This window comes from Gorilla gorilla, chromosome 5 (genome assembly GCF_029281585.2).
Source record: "Gorilla gorilla gorilla isolate KB3781 chromosome 5, NHGRI_mGorGor1-v2.1_pri, whole genome shotgun sequence".
Lineage (NCBI taxonomy): Eukaryota > Metazoa > Chordata > Mammalia > Primates > Hominidae > Gorilla > Gorilla gorilla.
The window spans coordinates 168,420,631-168,436,902 of record NC_073229.2 but is presented as its reverse complement, the minus strand read 5'-3'; the positions used below and the strand labels follow the sequence as shown (position 1 = coordinate 168,436,902).

The 16,272-nt window shown below is 44.1% G+C and overlaps 1 protein-coding gene across 1 annotated transcript in view; it reads right to left on the bottom strand.

Moving 5' to 3' along the window:
* The window catches only part of UTRN (utrophin), a 562,884-nt gene extending 561,223 nt beyond the window's left edge, over positions 1-1,661 (bottom strand). Inside the window, exon 1 of the mRNA XM_019029674.4 lies at positions 1,495-1,661. Within this exon, the coding sequence (XP_018885219.3) occupies positions 1,495-1,573 (79 nt within the window). The 5' untranslated portion in view covers positions 1,574-1,661. The remainder of the gene's footprint in view (positions 1-1,494) is intronic.
* Between the last annotated feature and the right edge of the window lie 14,611 nt (positions 1,662-16,272).

The window sequence follows — 16,272 nt, the reverse complement described above, 5'->3', positions numbered from 1 at the left end:
GTATTTCTGAAATTAGATAATTACTCTTTCATGGACACGGCTAAAGTACAAGTTATAAATATCAAAGGTCTTACTAGAATGAAGGTTGACTCAGAAAACTATTTAGGAATATACCTCCTCACAATTTATAGAAAATGACTAGTATAGAGACATTAAATCATCTCTCTTCCATTTTCGTCTGTTATATTTACATATGTCTGAATATGTATTCCGTACTCCCAAGATGATATTAATAATCCCTTACATTTTTGTAGTACCTTATACCACTAAAACATTTAAAACAAAAAGAATTTTACAGGAAGAGAACATCCTCAAAGCATATTTTAAAACAAGATATTAAGCTATACCTTCAAAAGACCCATCAAGCTACACAATAGTTGCTACATATTTACAGCCAAATCTGTAATAACTAAAATCTTTATCAATCAACCAACACCAGTATCATGGAGGAAAATGTGTATTTTAAGACAGTTAATTTAGATCTTATTTTCACTGTATATTTCTACAGTTTCACATAATAAGAAATAAGCTCCTAACATAACATAAAGATGGTTCACACAGCAAAAACAGGCTTTGGGTTCCTTTTTTGTCTTTAAAGTGACACTGGATGTAATTTTATACCTCAAAGTAACTTTTCAAAGTTACTTAAGTATAGTGTTCACACTCAGGGTGGAGTTCTGTGTAATTTTCAAAGCTGAGAAGTGTTCTGCCTGTTCAAAAATATCTCCCCTTTGAGTTTGTCTCAGAATCATATTTGAAGCTTTTTAAAAATACAGAAATTTTTATTCAATGGGTCTGGAATGGAGCCAATGCATCTGCGTTTTTTAAAACTCCCCAGTTGATTCATCTGTACAGCCAGAGTCAAAAAGCACTCGGTTATATAAAAAGATTGGAGGAGGGGGTGGTATCCTGAGGACCCCAATTTAACTGTTCTCGTGAAAACCATGAATCTGTCTGAGTCTGGTTTATTAGATTACCTAGGTGAAAATTTTACCTTGAGAAGGCTCATAAGATATTTCAAGGTAGGACACCTGTTGGCCTATCAATGGCTACGAACAGGGATGGGGGTGAGGATATATGGTAATGAAATCAAACTGTGAAAGATCTTTCCTGCCAGAAACTGTGGCACTTCCTACATTAAGCATATAATCCCTTTAATTTCCAGAAAATAGAAAGAAAAATGTTCGGTCGTATTTTATTTTAATGGAGTAGTCTTCCAAATGAACAACCTTTAGCTACAAGCAGCAGTTTCACTAAGCAATGCCAGTTGACATACAGTTAGACAAAATTGGGCTGAGAAAGGATAGGACACTCAGAGATATTATACCTTTTACATATACCTTTTACAAAATTATAGTCATTTGTCAGAATTCAGTTTCTCAAAAGAACTTCACCTCCAAGAAGTTCTTGCAAGAACAATGCAAATCAATCCAAGAAACATAGGTTTTCTAAATACATAAAAATCCATAGCTTTCTTGAGCTTCCTTTACTTACCAGATCTGGACTTAATGATTTCACTGAATTCGTTCTGCCCATTGTCAGGACTGGCTTCATGTTCTCCATACTTGGCCATCTTGCCAGAGTTTCAAGATAATCCAAAAACTTTGCCAAGTCCTCTTTCTAAGGCTTTCAACTTCCTCCGATGGTTCAGCTTGACATCAATACCTAAAAGGAAAAGGGAAAGTACTGACTTGAAAAAATATATTTATATATTTTATATAGTTATTCGTAGTAACTATTCATTCACCAAATATTTATTGAGTGCCTACCATGTGTAAAGCACCAAGCCAGGCAATGGTGTTATGACTATCAACAAGAGACACAGCCTCTGCCATTACAGCGCTTATGCACACTAAGCAATTAATTACATAATGAATTATTTCATTACGATACTGATAGACTACAAATCATACAAAGGAGAAGCACAGAGTATTAAGAGCATACAGCAGAGGAGACTGACCTGCCCTGGGCAATTAGAGAAGGCTTTCTTGAAGAGACATTTGAGTCAAGCCTTTAAAGATGACAAGAATTTAATTAGCCAAAAAGGGAAACACAAAGAGAAAAGATAAGAGCTTCCTATGCGAAGTGGCAGAAAGAATCATGGAGCAGTCAAAGAGTGGAGCACAAGCCAGTGTTTCTGGAAAGAAGACAGCCAAGAGACAAGTGTACCTGTTGAACCAGGTGAAGAAGCTGGGCAGGACCAGGGATAGGATCATGGAGAACAGGTCAAGGGTTTGTGTCTTTATCTGAAGAGCAATGGGGAGCCAGTAGATGGTTCGAAGGAGGGAACCAACATGGTCAAATTGGCCTTTTTAAAAGATCGTCAAGGGACGGGCACGGTGGCTCATGCCTGTAATCCCAGCACTTTGGGAGGCCGAGGCAGGTGGATCACGAGGTCAGGAGTTCAAGACCAGCCTGGCCAGCACAGTGAAACCCTGTCTCTACTAAAAATACAAAAAAAAAAAAAAAAAAAAAAAAATTAGCCAAGCATGGTGGTGTGCACCTGTAATCCCAGCTACTCAGGAGGCTAATGCAGGAGAATTGCTTGAACCTGGGAGGTGGAAGTTGCAGTGAGCTGAGATCACGCCACTGCACTCCACCCTGGACAACGAGAGTGAGACTCCATCTCAAAAAAAAAAAAAGACGACTGTGGCTTGTAGGTAGACCACAGTAATATGTGGGGAACCAGTGAAGACTATGGCAGAATATAGCAAAATACAAATTAAGGAACCTAGCTCATGGGTATATGAATGCTGAATGAAAATTTCTTGCAACTCTTCTGTATGTCTGAGAATTTTTTCATAGTAATATGTTGGGGAAAAATTCCTAATCTTAACCAAGTGATCAAAATTCACATAACCAATCATGGGGCATCATGCAATTGAATGGAAAATCACCACATCATCTACACAATATCCTTGCCAAGATGTTGAATGTGAATCTTCTCATGAGCAGACAAATCTAGACTGTGGCTAGTTTTCAAAACAAATGGCCTGGTTTCTTCAAAACTGTCAGTGTCTTGAAAACCAAAATTACCTGGGAGAGGGGGAACTTTGTGAATTAAAGGAGACTAAATAGACATGACAATGAAATGTAATCTTTCATTGAATTCAGAATTTTAAAATAAAACATTTGAAGATCATTTGAAAAATCTGAATTTGGACTATGTATTAGACAATATTATTGTATCAATGTTAAATTTCTTTAACATTAATTATGGTATTGTTGCAGGAGAATGTCTTTGATTGTAAGAGACATGTGGTGAAATATTTAGCAATGAAGTGTGATGGTATCTTCAACTTAAGTTCAAACAGAATAGCATATATCTGTCTATACTGATATAGGTATATTTAGGTTGATATATGTATGTAGATGTATATATGCATACACACAGACAGACAGAAAAATGCAGTAAGTATTGTAAAATAAGTGGGAAAACTAGGCTGGGCAAGGTGGCTCACGCCTGTAATCCCAGCACTTTGGGAAGCCAAGGCAGGTGCATCACCTGAGTTCAGGAGTTCAAGACCAGCCTGGCCAACATGGTGAAACCCCATCTCTACTTAAAAAAAAAATACAAAAATTAGCTGGGTGTGGTGGCAGGTGCCTGTAACCCCAGCTACTTGGGAGGCTGAGGCAGGAGAATCACTTGAATCCAGGAGGCGGAGTTTACAGTGAGCCGAAATTGTGCTATTACTCTCCAGCCTGGGTGACAAGGGCAAAATTCCATCTCAAAAAAAATAAAGTAAGTGGGAAAACTTGTTAAAGGGCATCTGGGGCTAGGCGAAGTGGCTCACACCTGTAATCTCAGTACTTTGGGAAGCTTAAGCGAGAGGATTACTTGAGCCCAGAAGTTTGAGATCAGCCTAGGCAACATGGTGAGACCTTGTCTCTACTCCATGTAAATAAAAATTTAAAATAATAAAATAAAATAAAATAAAAAGGACATCTGGGTGTTTATTGTGCTATTCTTTCTATTGTAATATTATATGCAGGAAGCAAGTATGGTCTAAACAAGAGTAGATAGAAAGAAATGGGTGAATATGTGGGATATTTAGATATCAAAGAAAGTCAATAGGATTTGGGAATTGATTGGATATGAGAGATTCATATCCAATGTGCAAAATGTGCAAAATGACTCCCCAATTTTGGCTTCGGCAATTAGGTGAAGTGTGAGTCATTGAGCTGGGCAACACTGAGGATAGCAGGCTGGGAGAAAGGAATCATCAATGTGATTTGGATTTGCAGAGCTTGAAATGCCTCTGAGTTATATAAGCGGAGATGACAAAAAGAGAGTTGGGCCCAGCATGGTGGCTCATGCCTGTAATCCCAGCTCTTTGGGAGGCTGAGGCAGGCAGATCACTTGAGGTCCAGAGTTCAAGACCAACCTGGCTAACACTTGAGGTCAAGAGTTTGAGACCAGCCTGGCCAACATGGCAAAACCCTGTCTCTACTAAAAATATAAAAATTAGCCAGGCATGGTGGCAAACACCTGTAATCCCAGCTACTCAGGAGGCTGAGGCAGGGGAATTGATTGAACTCAGGAGGTAAAGGTTGCAGTGGGCCAAGATCGCTGCCACTGCACTCCAGCCTTGACGACCGAGTGGGTGAGACTCCATCTCAAAAAAAAAAAAAAAGAAAGAAAGAGAGAGAGAGAGTTGGATATAAAGGATTGGATCATCAATCTGACAGATTTTATGAGAGTCTAAAAAACTTTTTTCATTTTTTATAGGCTCTACTACTGCTAAAAATTTATGGATTATTATATGATTACATTCTTTCATTCAAGTACATAACTATAAAGGATTTGCTAAATTCTTAAGTGTATTTTATTATATTCAAGAATCAAAAACTTTGTTCAGACGAATGTCTATAAAAGTTTATTATGGAATTAAGTTTGCCCAGGGAAAAATTCTCTTTCCTGGAAAGATCTACAGTGTATCACTTTGGAGCAGTAACTCTAATGCTTTTCTTCACAATTGGTCTTAGCCAAGATCTCCACTTCTATGCTACCCAAAGCCTTTATTCACCCATAAAAGAGAAAAGTCAACTGTTTACACACTACTTTATTCCATTTGCACATTATCAGTAACACTTCTTCACTATAATGTTTCACTTGCCACTCTCCTCAAGGTGATTTTTCAAATTTTTCTCTTCTTGATAATGAAAATCCCTTACAGGTTGCAAAGATACAGCAGAAAAGGTGATCAGAGTACCGGGGAAAATGGGGAGAAAGAAGAATAACAGAAGGCTATTTAAATAGTGATAGCCACTGAGGTTACTTGCCATTAATGGCCAGAGGAATTTGAGTACACTTAAGGCAAAGGATGACTCCTTCTAATTGCCAAATGCAGAATCTTTGGTTCTCAGGAGACAGAATCAAAGTTTCATCACGAACAATGCATCCCAGTGTGACCCTCCCTCTTCCACACCTATAAAATGGAGGGAACACCATCTTCACAGAAGGCTAGGTGAAAAACTGAGAATCAATGAATGAGATGTTGCTTTAGAAGCTTCAAGCCCTATACAAACGCAATTTATTGTTACCTCTGCCCTAGATTTCCCTTCCCTCAAATGATATTCTGTAAAAGCCAGATGTTCTTACTGAAACCAATCCAGTCAAGTCGATATTCACTAACTCTCCCTTCAGAACGCTTCCGGCTGTCATATGGACCACCAAGCAAGAGCGTATGAAATAAACATAAGGTGTTTAAAAAATAAACATAAGGTGACGGCCTTAAAGACAAAACAAATGTTTCAATTTTTTAAGATTTTAGTAATTATACAATGAATATATGTATATAATTTTTATTTTGTACTATATTTTATGTATATAGCACATATATATCCAACAGTGTGCATTATGATGGAAATGCTGTGTAATGCAAACACTATTCATTAATTTACTATAGGAACCAAAACCTAGGAATGATTGAGATAGTAGAAAAGGAAGCCAAGCGGACAAGAGTTTGCTGCTCTGCTTGAAACACAGTAAAAGAAAACGGTGAGTGCCAAGAACTGCCATTTACACTCGGAAGCGCTCCAGGGAAGGTTAATACTACTGTGATTAATACTGTTTACAGAGCCAATAAATTTTAGGTAAACACCCAAAGGAGAGTTAAAGAGTTGTCTCATCGGTCCCATAAAGGCTGGTAGAAGGGGCGGGGAATGGTTCCACGCCAACCCTGTCCGTCACCGCAGAACTACCCACAAGCTTCGCATTCCTCCACCTCTCCCCTGACCCTGAGCTATCCGCAGGCTGCGTCTCCCACGCCCACCGCCAACGAACCGGGAGGGCCCAGATCGACTTCCTGAGGCCGGTGCAACTTACAAAGGAATGGATGCGGTCGCTGCCGCCCGGCCGGGCGGCCGGGAGGGTCGACTCAGACCTTGGGAATCCGGCCTCCCCCGAGCTCCGCGCGCTCTGGCCGCGGCGACCGCTGCACTGACCCTCCCAACCGCGGCAGGGGGAACTGGCCTGCAAGGCCCTGGTGATCCGGCTGACCTGAAGGCTGGGAAAGAGGAGGCCCTGTCCTGAACACCTCAGAGAGCGGGGCCGTGGAGTTAGAACCCGAGCTCTGCAGTTCATTGTAAAATAAAGTGCTGGTCCCACAGCTCTCTCGGAGGTCGGGCAACGTTTTCTCCCTCCTCCTTGAAAAACGCACTGGAATGAGTCCCTTTCGTAATCTGAGGCTTGGAGGAAAAAATCCCTTTGAACAACCTGCCATCTAAAAGTTGCACAGCCTTCAATTGGTGCTTTGTTGGTTTTTAAGTGGCCTTGAGCAACCACAGCCTCGGACCCCGGGCCAAAGCGGGGCATGAATTACCTTGTCAGTTGCAGCAAGAGATCCCCAGAGTCCGGAAAAGGAGAGCAGGCGACTGCGCGGGACTACACACCAATGGGGCGCCCCCCTCCTCCTGTCCCCTAAGTCTCTCCAGGGCCGCTGCCAGGGAGCTTGGCGATCGCGCCACACTCTCTGGAGCCCCACCCTTGGGAGCAGCAACCACCCAGAGGTCAAGCACGTTCCCCGCCGGGCGACTGGCTGGGAAGCGCTCTGCTGGCCGCCGACCACACAGCCACCCTCTGCCCACCCTCTCCTATGGACACCGCCGGAGCCCCGCCTTCCCCGGGCCCGGGTGTCTGTGACAGACTCTCCTAAGAGGCCACGTCCCCTCTTGCAAATCACTGGCCCAGCGCCCTGCACCGCGCGATGCACGGAGGGCGACCCTGTCACCCCGGCGGGGAGGAGGATTAGGGGAGCAGGGAGGCAGCACAGAGCTGGTCAGATAAGTTTGGATCGTTCACAACTAGTACGGATCCCAAGGACCTCCACGCCCGAGCTCTCCACGCCTCCGGCATTCTCTCTCGCACCGCGGGGAGCTAAACTGAGGCCCCGAGGAAAGGGCACGCAAAAGTTACTCCCATCTTCGACTCTGGGACTTGGGAAGCAGCTCGGGACGCCGATGCCAGGCGGAAGAACCGCAGAAAGAGCCATCCTCCTCCCGCCCCCCGCCCCATTCCCTCGGGGGCTGTAGTCACATTACCAGCCCGAGGCTTCAATAATGCATGGGCTTACCTGCTGCCCGCGGGCCTCCTCGCCTGCCGGTCGCCACCGCCGCACCCCGAGCTGGCCAAGGGCTCCTCTAGGAGTTTGACACGGAGTAACCGCGGGTGTGTGTGCGAGTGTGAGTTTGGTGGTGCGATGTATTTAAAAAAAAAAATAAAGCGTGGAGAAGCAGACATGAACCGAAATTTAAAAAAAAAAAAAGAAAGAAAGAAAAAGAAATTGACACCCGACTGAAAACGCCCCTTACTTGTGCAATCTTCCTGCCTGGTAGTTCCGCCAAAAACAAAACAGTCAAAGCGCAAACCTGGAACGGGCGCGCAGGCACCAACTTTGCCAAACGCTACAGAGTTTTCCGTTTGCAGAAATGACCCAAAAGAAGGGGGGCGCCGCTCCCCGTGATTCCCCAATCGGCTTCTGGAGCCAGAGGCTCCTCCTCGCCCCTCGGCGGGAGAAAGCCCGCGGCCGGCTGCTGCTGCCCGCTTCCCTGCTCCGAGGAAAAACGACTCCACAACTTTGTGCGCGAGAGAGTCTCGCTCCTTCGGCGGCTCCTCCTCCTCCTCCCCGCTGCGGGCCTGCCCCTTTGTTGGAGCCGAGCGCTGGAGGCGGAGGAGGGAGGGTGGGGCGCAGGACCGCTGGGTCGCGCGTTGCCGCCCCCACCCCCCGGGAAGGGGCTCGCCTCCGGGAAGCCAGGGGTCCGCTCTCCAGATGAGAAGGGTGCAGATCAGCGCCAGCCCTCCGGCCCGCGCCTCTGCAGCGCTCCGGCTCCCCCTCGGCGCTCTCGCCCCGCCGCCGCCGGCCCAGCAACTTTGTTCCGGAAGATCAGCCCCACTACGTTCCCGGGTCAGCGTCTGCCGGGCCTCGGCGGTCACCGCGGCCACCGCGTCGGGAACTTGGCGCCCCAAGTCACCTGACCGCGCGCCCCGTCAATCAGCGCCGGCCCTGCGCGCCCTCCCAGCCCGCAGCAGCCCGGCTCGGCGCTTGGCTGGCCTGGGGCGCGCGCTCCAGAGTGAACCGTGCGTGCCGGGAGCCGGGAGTCCGGAGACCGAACCCGAATGGATGCCTCGAGCAGACACAATTCCCCTTATTCAGATTATCCGAAAATGTGAGTCATGTCCCCCTAGGCAAAACAGGTCTCTAGTTAGGGTGATATTTTTTTTAGGAGATAAATTCCAATCTGCCTTCCAACTCACCCCATCTCAGTTTGCTGACGTTGCTGATTTTTTTTTAACCCCTAGTTCCAACCGTATATTTATTTTACATTATTTCTCTAGTGTCGTTGTTAATATTAAAAAAGAAGTTTTCTCGTACATTAGTTTGTATTACAAGTAGTGTTTGCGCTGACCTTATTTTTCTGTTTTCCAATTGCACACACAAACGCACATCTGTTATAGAGCCTGTTCCAAGCTTGAGAGGTTGACCAAAAAATATCTGGGAAGAAATGAGCTCGTGATGTGTGTGCATTTTTCTTATTTACACATTTCATTGCTCGTGTGTTCCTGTGATTCTTTTACACGATCAGCACACGTGGGAGGGGAAAGAAAACAGCAACCTGAGTTCCTAGTTCGTATTAACAGAGAAAAGGATGGTTGATACTGGAGCGCCGGTTTATTGCTGGCTTAATATTTGAGTTAATTTACGCGGCAGTAAAGATTAAACCACTAGGGGCCTTAAACTAATTTTCAGAAAGAGTTTACTCGCCTTTTGTTATAGTGAAAGGTTCCCCCATCCATCCCTAAGTGCTCCAGGGAGGGGGCAGGTAGGAGATTCCCAAAAGAGACTCTTCCTTGTAAGGTTTCTAGGACAGCTTCCTTCCTTTTGATGATTTTCTACGTATAAGCCAAATAAAATCCAAAGGATTAACTTGAAATGGGTATGATTTTATTCATTCACTTCATTCATTCATTTAACAAGCATCAGTTTAGGGCTGTCAGGTTTGCTGGTTCTGTGGGTAAAGCAAAGATAAATCTGATAGTGATCTTACCCTTAAAGAACTTGGAATGTAGTAGGTGAGATAAGACATGTAAACAAGTAAGTATATACAAGATCCGGGAGATAAATGCCATAAGAAAAGAACAGATCAAGTGCTAGCTGAGTATGGTCACATAGAGGGACTCCAGGATTTTTTCTTTCTTTCTTTCTTTCTTTTTTTTTTTTTTTTTTTTTTTTTTGACAGTGTCTCTCTCAGTTGCCCAGGCTGCAGTGCAGTGGCGCGATCTCGCTCACTGCAAGCTCCGCCTCCTGGTTTCACGCCATTCTCCTGCCTCAGCCTCCCTAGTAGCTGGGACTACAGGCGCCCACCACCACGCCCGGCTAATTTTTTGTATTTTTAGTAGAGACGGGGCCTCCCAAAGTGCTGGGATTACAGGCGTGAGCCACCGCGCCCAGCCCCCAGGTTTTTTTTAACTGATCATTTTGCAGACACCAAAAGTTGCTTCTCACTCACTGTATCCTGGTTGAGTTGATGAAACTCAGATTTTCTCCTTCAAAATAGATAATAAGGCCACATTGGAGTGTTTGAGGATATTGTCACTTAATATTTGTGACACTTTTCACAATTTACAAAGTAATACATCATTTTAGCTCAAAAATTTTGAAAAACGCACGTTTAGGGTCCTATGATTTCTGGGATTGTAAGCTGTGAAGAGATGTTTAGTCGAGCTTCCTCAACGCCTGTAAGAGATGGAACAGGAGGCCAACAAGCCACCTTCTGTGCAGGAGTGACCTGCCCCGCATATCAGCCATAGTGGCTTTAGTGGCTTACAGCCAGTCACCTGGGGACCTGTGCCCTATCTGTTTCTAGCCCTTCTCTCCAGGCAGAGACTGATGCTCTTTGTAGGTAATGAGCAAAAGAGGCTAAAGAAATTCTTGTTGGCTGGGTGCAGTGGCTCACACCTGTGATCCCAGCACTTTGGGAGGTCGAGACAGGTGGATCATCTGAGGTCAGGAGTTCGAGATCAGCCTGGCCAACATGGAGAAACTCTGTCTCTACTAAAAATACAAAAATTAGCTGGGCGTGGTGGCACATGCCTATAATCCCAGCTACTCAGGAGGCTGAGGCATGAGAATCGCTTAAACCCCGGGGCAGACGTTGCAGTGAGCCAAGATGGCGCTACTACACTCCAGCCTGGGTGACAGAGCAAGACTGTCAGAAAGAATGAAAGAGAGAAAGAGAGAAATAAAGGAGGGAGGGAGGGAAGGAAGAGGAAGGGAGGGAGGGAGGGAGGGAGGGAGGGCGGAATTCTTGTTGATGGAACGATCAAGAGATCTCAAGCTGGTCCTGTGCTGGTCCTGTCCCCCAACACTTTCTTTATTTGGTAGGGAAACCACATTTGGTGGGCGATCTTGACCACAGAGGGCTATATTTCCATAAAGCACAGTGTGATCTTCTTTATATCCAGAGAATCTAGGTGAGGCATGGTGGAGACAGGCCTCTAAGGTAATGGGCCTGCAACAAGGATGCCCAGTGGGGTTTTGTCTGCTCATCCCAAAGATCAGATCGCTGTAGAACATCTGGAGAGAATAATAGGAATGTGGCCCTGGGTCTACTGGTAACCCAAAGTCAGAATTGCCCTGCAGTCACCATAGAATGGTGAAAACTAAGGAAAATGGAGTTAGTGTCACTGCAGAATAGAAAGCCTTTGACAAAGGAGAAAATTATGATATGAGTAGTGCATATATAGATTCATATATAAAGATATATGTATATGTGTGTATGGTGTATATAGACATGATTCACATAAATATTATTCGCATACAGGGAACTGCATCCTAATATAAGAACCAAAAGGAAAACATTTGCTACTAAACTTTGTGCAAGACTATATAAATGCAGTTTCTCTTTAAACAGTAGAAACATGGGAAAATACACAATGTATAAAAAAACAAGACACTCCTTTAGCTTTACCTTTGGTATTGACTATAATTAAAGCCCCACATACAAGCATTTAAGAGAGGAGGAAAGTTTAGGGAATTTAGCCTTTCTTATATTTTTCAGGTAAAAAAAGTATAAATCTGGAGCTTGTGTGTAATAGATACTGGATTTTTGCTGAGTATTGTTGGTAAATTCTTCAGTCAAACGTCTAGTATGTGTGCGAGTTGATAAAATTTTATCATATAAATTTTTGTAATAGAATTGAAGAAACAAAAAATAATAGCACATGAAACTTTTAGAAAATAAATAGCACAAAGGCTGAGTTCCTTACAACTTGATGCACTCAAGAATTACCCAGAGAATATATTTTAAATTCAGATTGACTGCCATTCTCCAGAAATTCTGATTGAGTAGGCCTGGTGGGGCCCAGGAAGCTGCAGGTTTAACATGCCTTAGCTTTAGATCAGAATAGCTGAGGAGCCACACTTTGAGCCCCTGTGCCCTGGGGTGCTGGCCTTAAATAGGCCTCTTTGGATGATTGGAGGGGTCAAGAAATTGCCCTACCAAAAAAAAATCCATACTGAATCAATCATAGTTATGAAATACTCGTGATTAGCTTTATCTCTTTGAATTCAAGTGTTTCATTCGATTCGGACCACCCTGGAGGTTACCTACAATTGGTAAAACCCTAGGACTATTCCTGGCAATTTAGCCTGCACAGGTGGTAGGAAGCATTGCCCAGTTCTGAGGAAATGAGGCTCTGAAGAGAAAGTTTAATGATGAGAGGACAAGGAGGACAGGAATATTGAGAATACAGGAGCTGAAATGTGGAATCCAAAGAAGCTAAGGGCAAAATAAAAGCACTAAGTTGTTCGGCAGAGAAGAGCAACTGATTGATCAAAATGGGAGAATAAAGGAAGCCCCAAAAAGAGAAGGAAGAGACGCAGAGAGGGTGGAGGGTGGGAAACCCAGAGCACCACCTTCGGGGAAAACTGAACAAAACACGGTCTACGCTGAGTTTATCCTACTTATAAATTTTTCTTGGCTTAATTTAATTTGTATAATTTTATAATGTTGTTGCTGAAAAAGATTTTACAGAGTCTTTCCATCAACCCTCTGAATTTTTTTTTTTATTTTATTTTTTTTTGAGACAGAGTCTCGCTCTGTCTCCCAGGCTGGAGTGCAGTGGCGTGGTCTCAGCTCACTTCAAGCTCCGCCTCCCGGGTTCACACCATTCTCCTGCCTCAGCCTCCCTAGTAGCTGGGACTACAGGCGCCCACCACCATGCCCGGCTAATTTTTTGTATTTTTAATAGAGATGGGGTTTCACCTTGTTAGCCAGGATGGTCTCGATCTCCTGACCTCGTGATCCGCCCGCCTCAGCCTCCCAAAGTGCTGGTATTACAGGCGTGAGCCACTGCCCCCGGCCAACCCTCTGATTTTACAAAGAAGCAAATGAAAGATACAAAGCTGATCAGGGAATACCTTTAGGTAAAATAAAACAATCTATTGGGGGAAAGTGTCCAAATTACTGAGAAGTGAAAAGAGAAGATCCCTATGTTACATGAGTTCATTGTTAACCAGAAGAAGAGGGGAGAAGGTGGGGGAAGAAAGCAAGCGTAGCTGAAAGAGAACTGGTCTAGATTTTAGTTACCTAAGTACTCATTATGATATTGAAGGCTATTAGCCATGTAAGCTTGTGGAACTTAACCTTTAGCTTCCTACCTGTAAAGTAGAAAGAATAATACCTTCTGCAAGTGTTGTGAGACTCAAATGAGTTAGTTAATATAAAGCATTTACCACCAAATCTGGTACTTTTTACTTTTATTATGTTCCTTTCCCCTTTCTCTTAACTCAAGAGGATTGGCTGCCATTTTGTGATTGTCTTCATTCATTCTTTTTTGGAAACATTCCTGGAACTTCCATTATCTGCTGCAAAGCAGGATATGCACATGGGATAGGCCACAGTGGTTACCTTCAAAGAGCTCACTGTCTCGTGAGAAAGACCAACACATATATAGACAATTATAAATTAATAGGGTACATCAGTACAGCCAAAATGTAACATGAGCCAGAAGAGGGACACATAACCCAATAGAAAGGACAGGAATGGGCAGTACCAAGAAGTGACACCTGAGTTAAGGCTTAGCGGTTGAGTAGGAATCCTAAAAGGCACCTGTTGTCTTGCTGTGCCCAACATCTTTCCACTCTTATTGAAGGAATATCACTCCTTCCTTTGGAGATTTCCTTTTCTGCTCCAATTAGATTTTGTGTGGCTGTCAATCGTTTTGTGGGACTGTCAATCACTGAGCCTGGGGGTGGGCTCATGACCTAGGAATAGCCAATCATAGGGCCCCTTCCCCAACCACAGCAATTAGTCTAAGAAGGGACCAGAGATCCAAGTTAAGCCCATAATAGTCCTTGCTGGCGTTTTCATGGTAACACTGAAAGGGAAAGTTACCTTTTTCTTTTTTCCTTTGGAATTAGTAAACTGGAGTGACATAAAATTGAGACAAACTCCCTCCATTCCCCTCTCCTGCTCCTACTACTGGCTGGAGTTCCACTTCTGTAGAAGGAGAAAATTAAACCATTGCACCGGGAGCTGAAAATATACAGAGAAAGTTGAGAATGCAAGAGTCGCTGGCTTCCATGCCCATCGGCAGTGCCCTATCACTCCCTTTATCCTGAATGTTAATGTGTATCGGAATTCTGTCACTTGCAACTGAATGAGCCCAGTTCAATATAAAAATGAACCAGGAAAAGGGCAGGCCTATGAGAAGGCTTCAGGCAAAGGAAGACATGGAATATGTATGAATGGTGGCAAGCGGCAGGAGGAACATTTCCTTTTGTTGGAGTCCTGCGTGGTCTCCCTAGCTCCCTAACACATGCTAAACCCAAACACATTTGCAGTCTTAGCCTGGTATGCAGAGGATGGGGGATTACCATCTAGATTTCCAGGCCATGATCAGACATCTTCTATGTCTAGTTTTGCACTGGTTCTCCTGCCAGACTCCAGTTGGCTATTGGAACTGGAATGTGCCCTAAATCGCAGCCTATTTGGCAAGAGCCCTAACCTTCAGTGTAGCTCTGCAGCTTCCTTGCCCAGAGGCAAGGTTCAGGTTCCTGGACACACCCTTGCAATTCACTTGCAAGAAGATACACCCCTCTAGCCTGGATTGTGCGTCCTCCTGCTCCAGTGCAACTCATCCGACAGGAAGGCTGGATGAGGTCAGCTCAATGTTTTTGATGCCCCTCTGGAAGGCTGACTCTAAACTGTCAGCTGATTTCTAAGGGATCTGGAGTCTCTATGGCCCATCCCCCACCCCTCTCCCTGCTTCCAGGACTCCTCCCTCTGGGCACTGCCTCTCTGTATTGAGGAGAGATGGCCAACATGACTTACACCCGCGCCTGACCAAGTTATGGTGTTAATCAACTGGCCCTGCCTTATCAACCATTATTTCCTTCTAGAAAACTCTCATAGTTTTTAGATGGATGCCAAATTCTTCTGCGTTCTTACGCTGCCTTTCAAAGACGTGGCCAGGTGCAGGGACTCATGCCTCTAATCCCAGCACTTTGGGAGGCCGAGGCAGGGGGGATCACTTGAGCCCAGTAGTTAGAGACCAGCCTGGCCAACATATTGAGACTCTGTCTCTACCAAAAAATAAAAAATAAAACAATACAAATTAGCCCGGTGTGGTGGCACAGGCCTGTAGACCCAGCTACTTAGGAGGCTGAGGTGGGAGGATCGGCTGAGCCTGGGAGTTCGAGGTTGCAGTGAGCAGTGATGGTGCCACTGCACTCCGGCCTCGGTGACAGGCTGAGACCCTGTCTCAAATAAACATCAGTTTCCCATCTTAAATCGAGGGCCTGGAGGGCAGGACCAGACACTAAGTGGATTTCTTCTCTGGGGAACTAGCAAGGGGCTCTAATGCACTGATAAGTGCCTCCCAGTGATTACTGGGCATTTCTAGCTATATGAGCCTAGGGGAAATCCCAAGCAGTCCATTGCAGTAAAAGAGGAAAATATTGGGACAATCTATTGGAGTCATGCAGACAATTTTAAAATATTGATTATTTTAACAAAGTCAACTATTTTGTTTTACAAAATTAGGTCACATTGCTTTTCAGTATAGTTCAAATTACCACAGACATCAAACTGGTGGCCATCTGCCCAAGAATGAAATGGTATTGCCACATCAAATGTACCCTTCTTCCAACAGGCAGCTTTATTCGCCTAGTATTTGCTCTTACTTTGTGAAGAAAATCCAGGAAAAGGTGCTTTTCATTTCTGTAATTCTACATAAGTACATACTATTTTCCTGCTTTGATAAAACGGTCACCTTCTCCAGGAAAGCTTCCCAGAGAGCTAAGGACCGACTGGTGTCACCAGTCAACTCATGTGGGCAGCACAAACATTCCTCAGAAAATATGTTTAAATTAAAAGAAGAGCAAAATTCTTTTTCACATTTATGATCCCCTTGGCGTCATGAAGTTGTGTCATATTTGTTAGAGACTAATATAATAAGAACAGATGCAGGTTCAGTAGGTAAAAGATGCATTCTTGCTAAGTCATGCTTGTATGGCAACAAACCTTGCTATCTGAAAAATGGTTTCTCTGTGTTTCAAATTCAGGGAGAGATGGACAAATTTGTCTCTCATGCAACACATTGTAGCAGATGGATGAAGAGCTTGAAAGAACCCATGACACAGCAATAAGCACCATATTCATATTTAGAGCAGCAATTCTGCTCCATTAAAATAATCTGTCACATTAAATTTATGTTGTTAATTTGAATTAAATATGTGCTTTTGTTGTATTGGTTTTTTTGTCTTATAT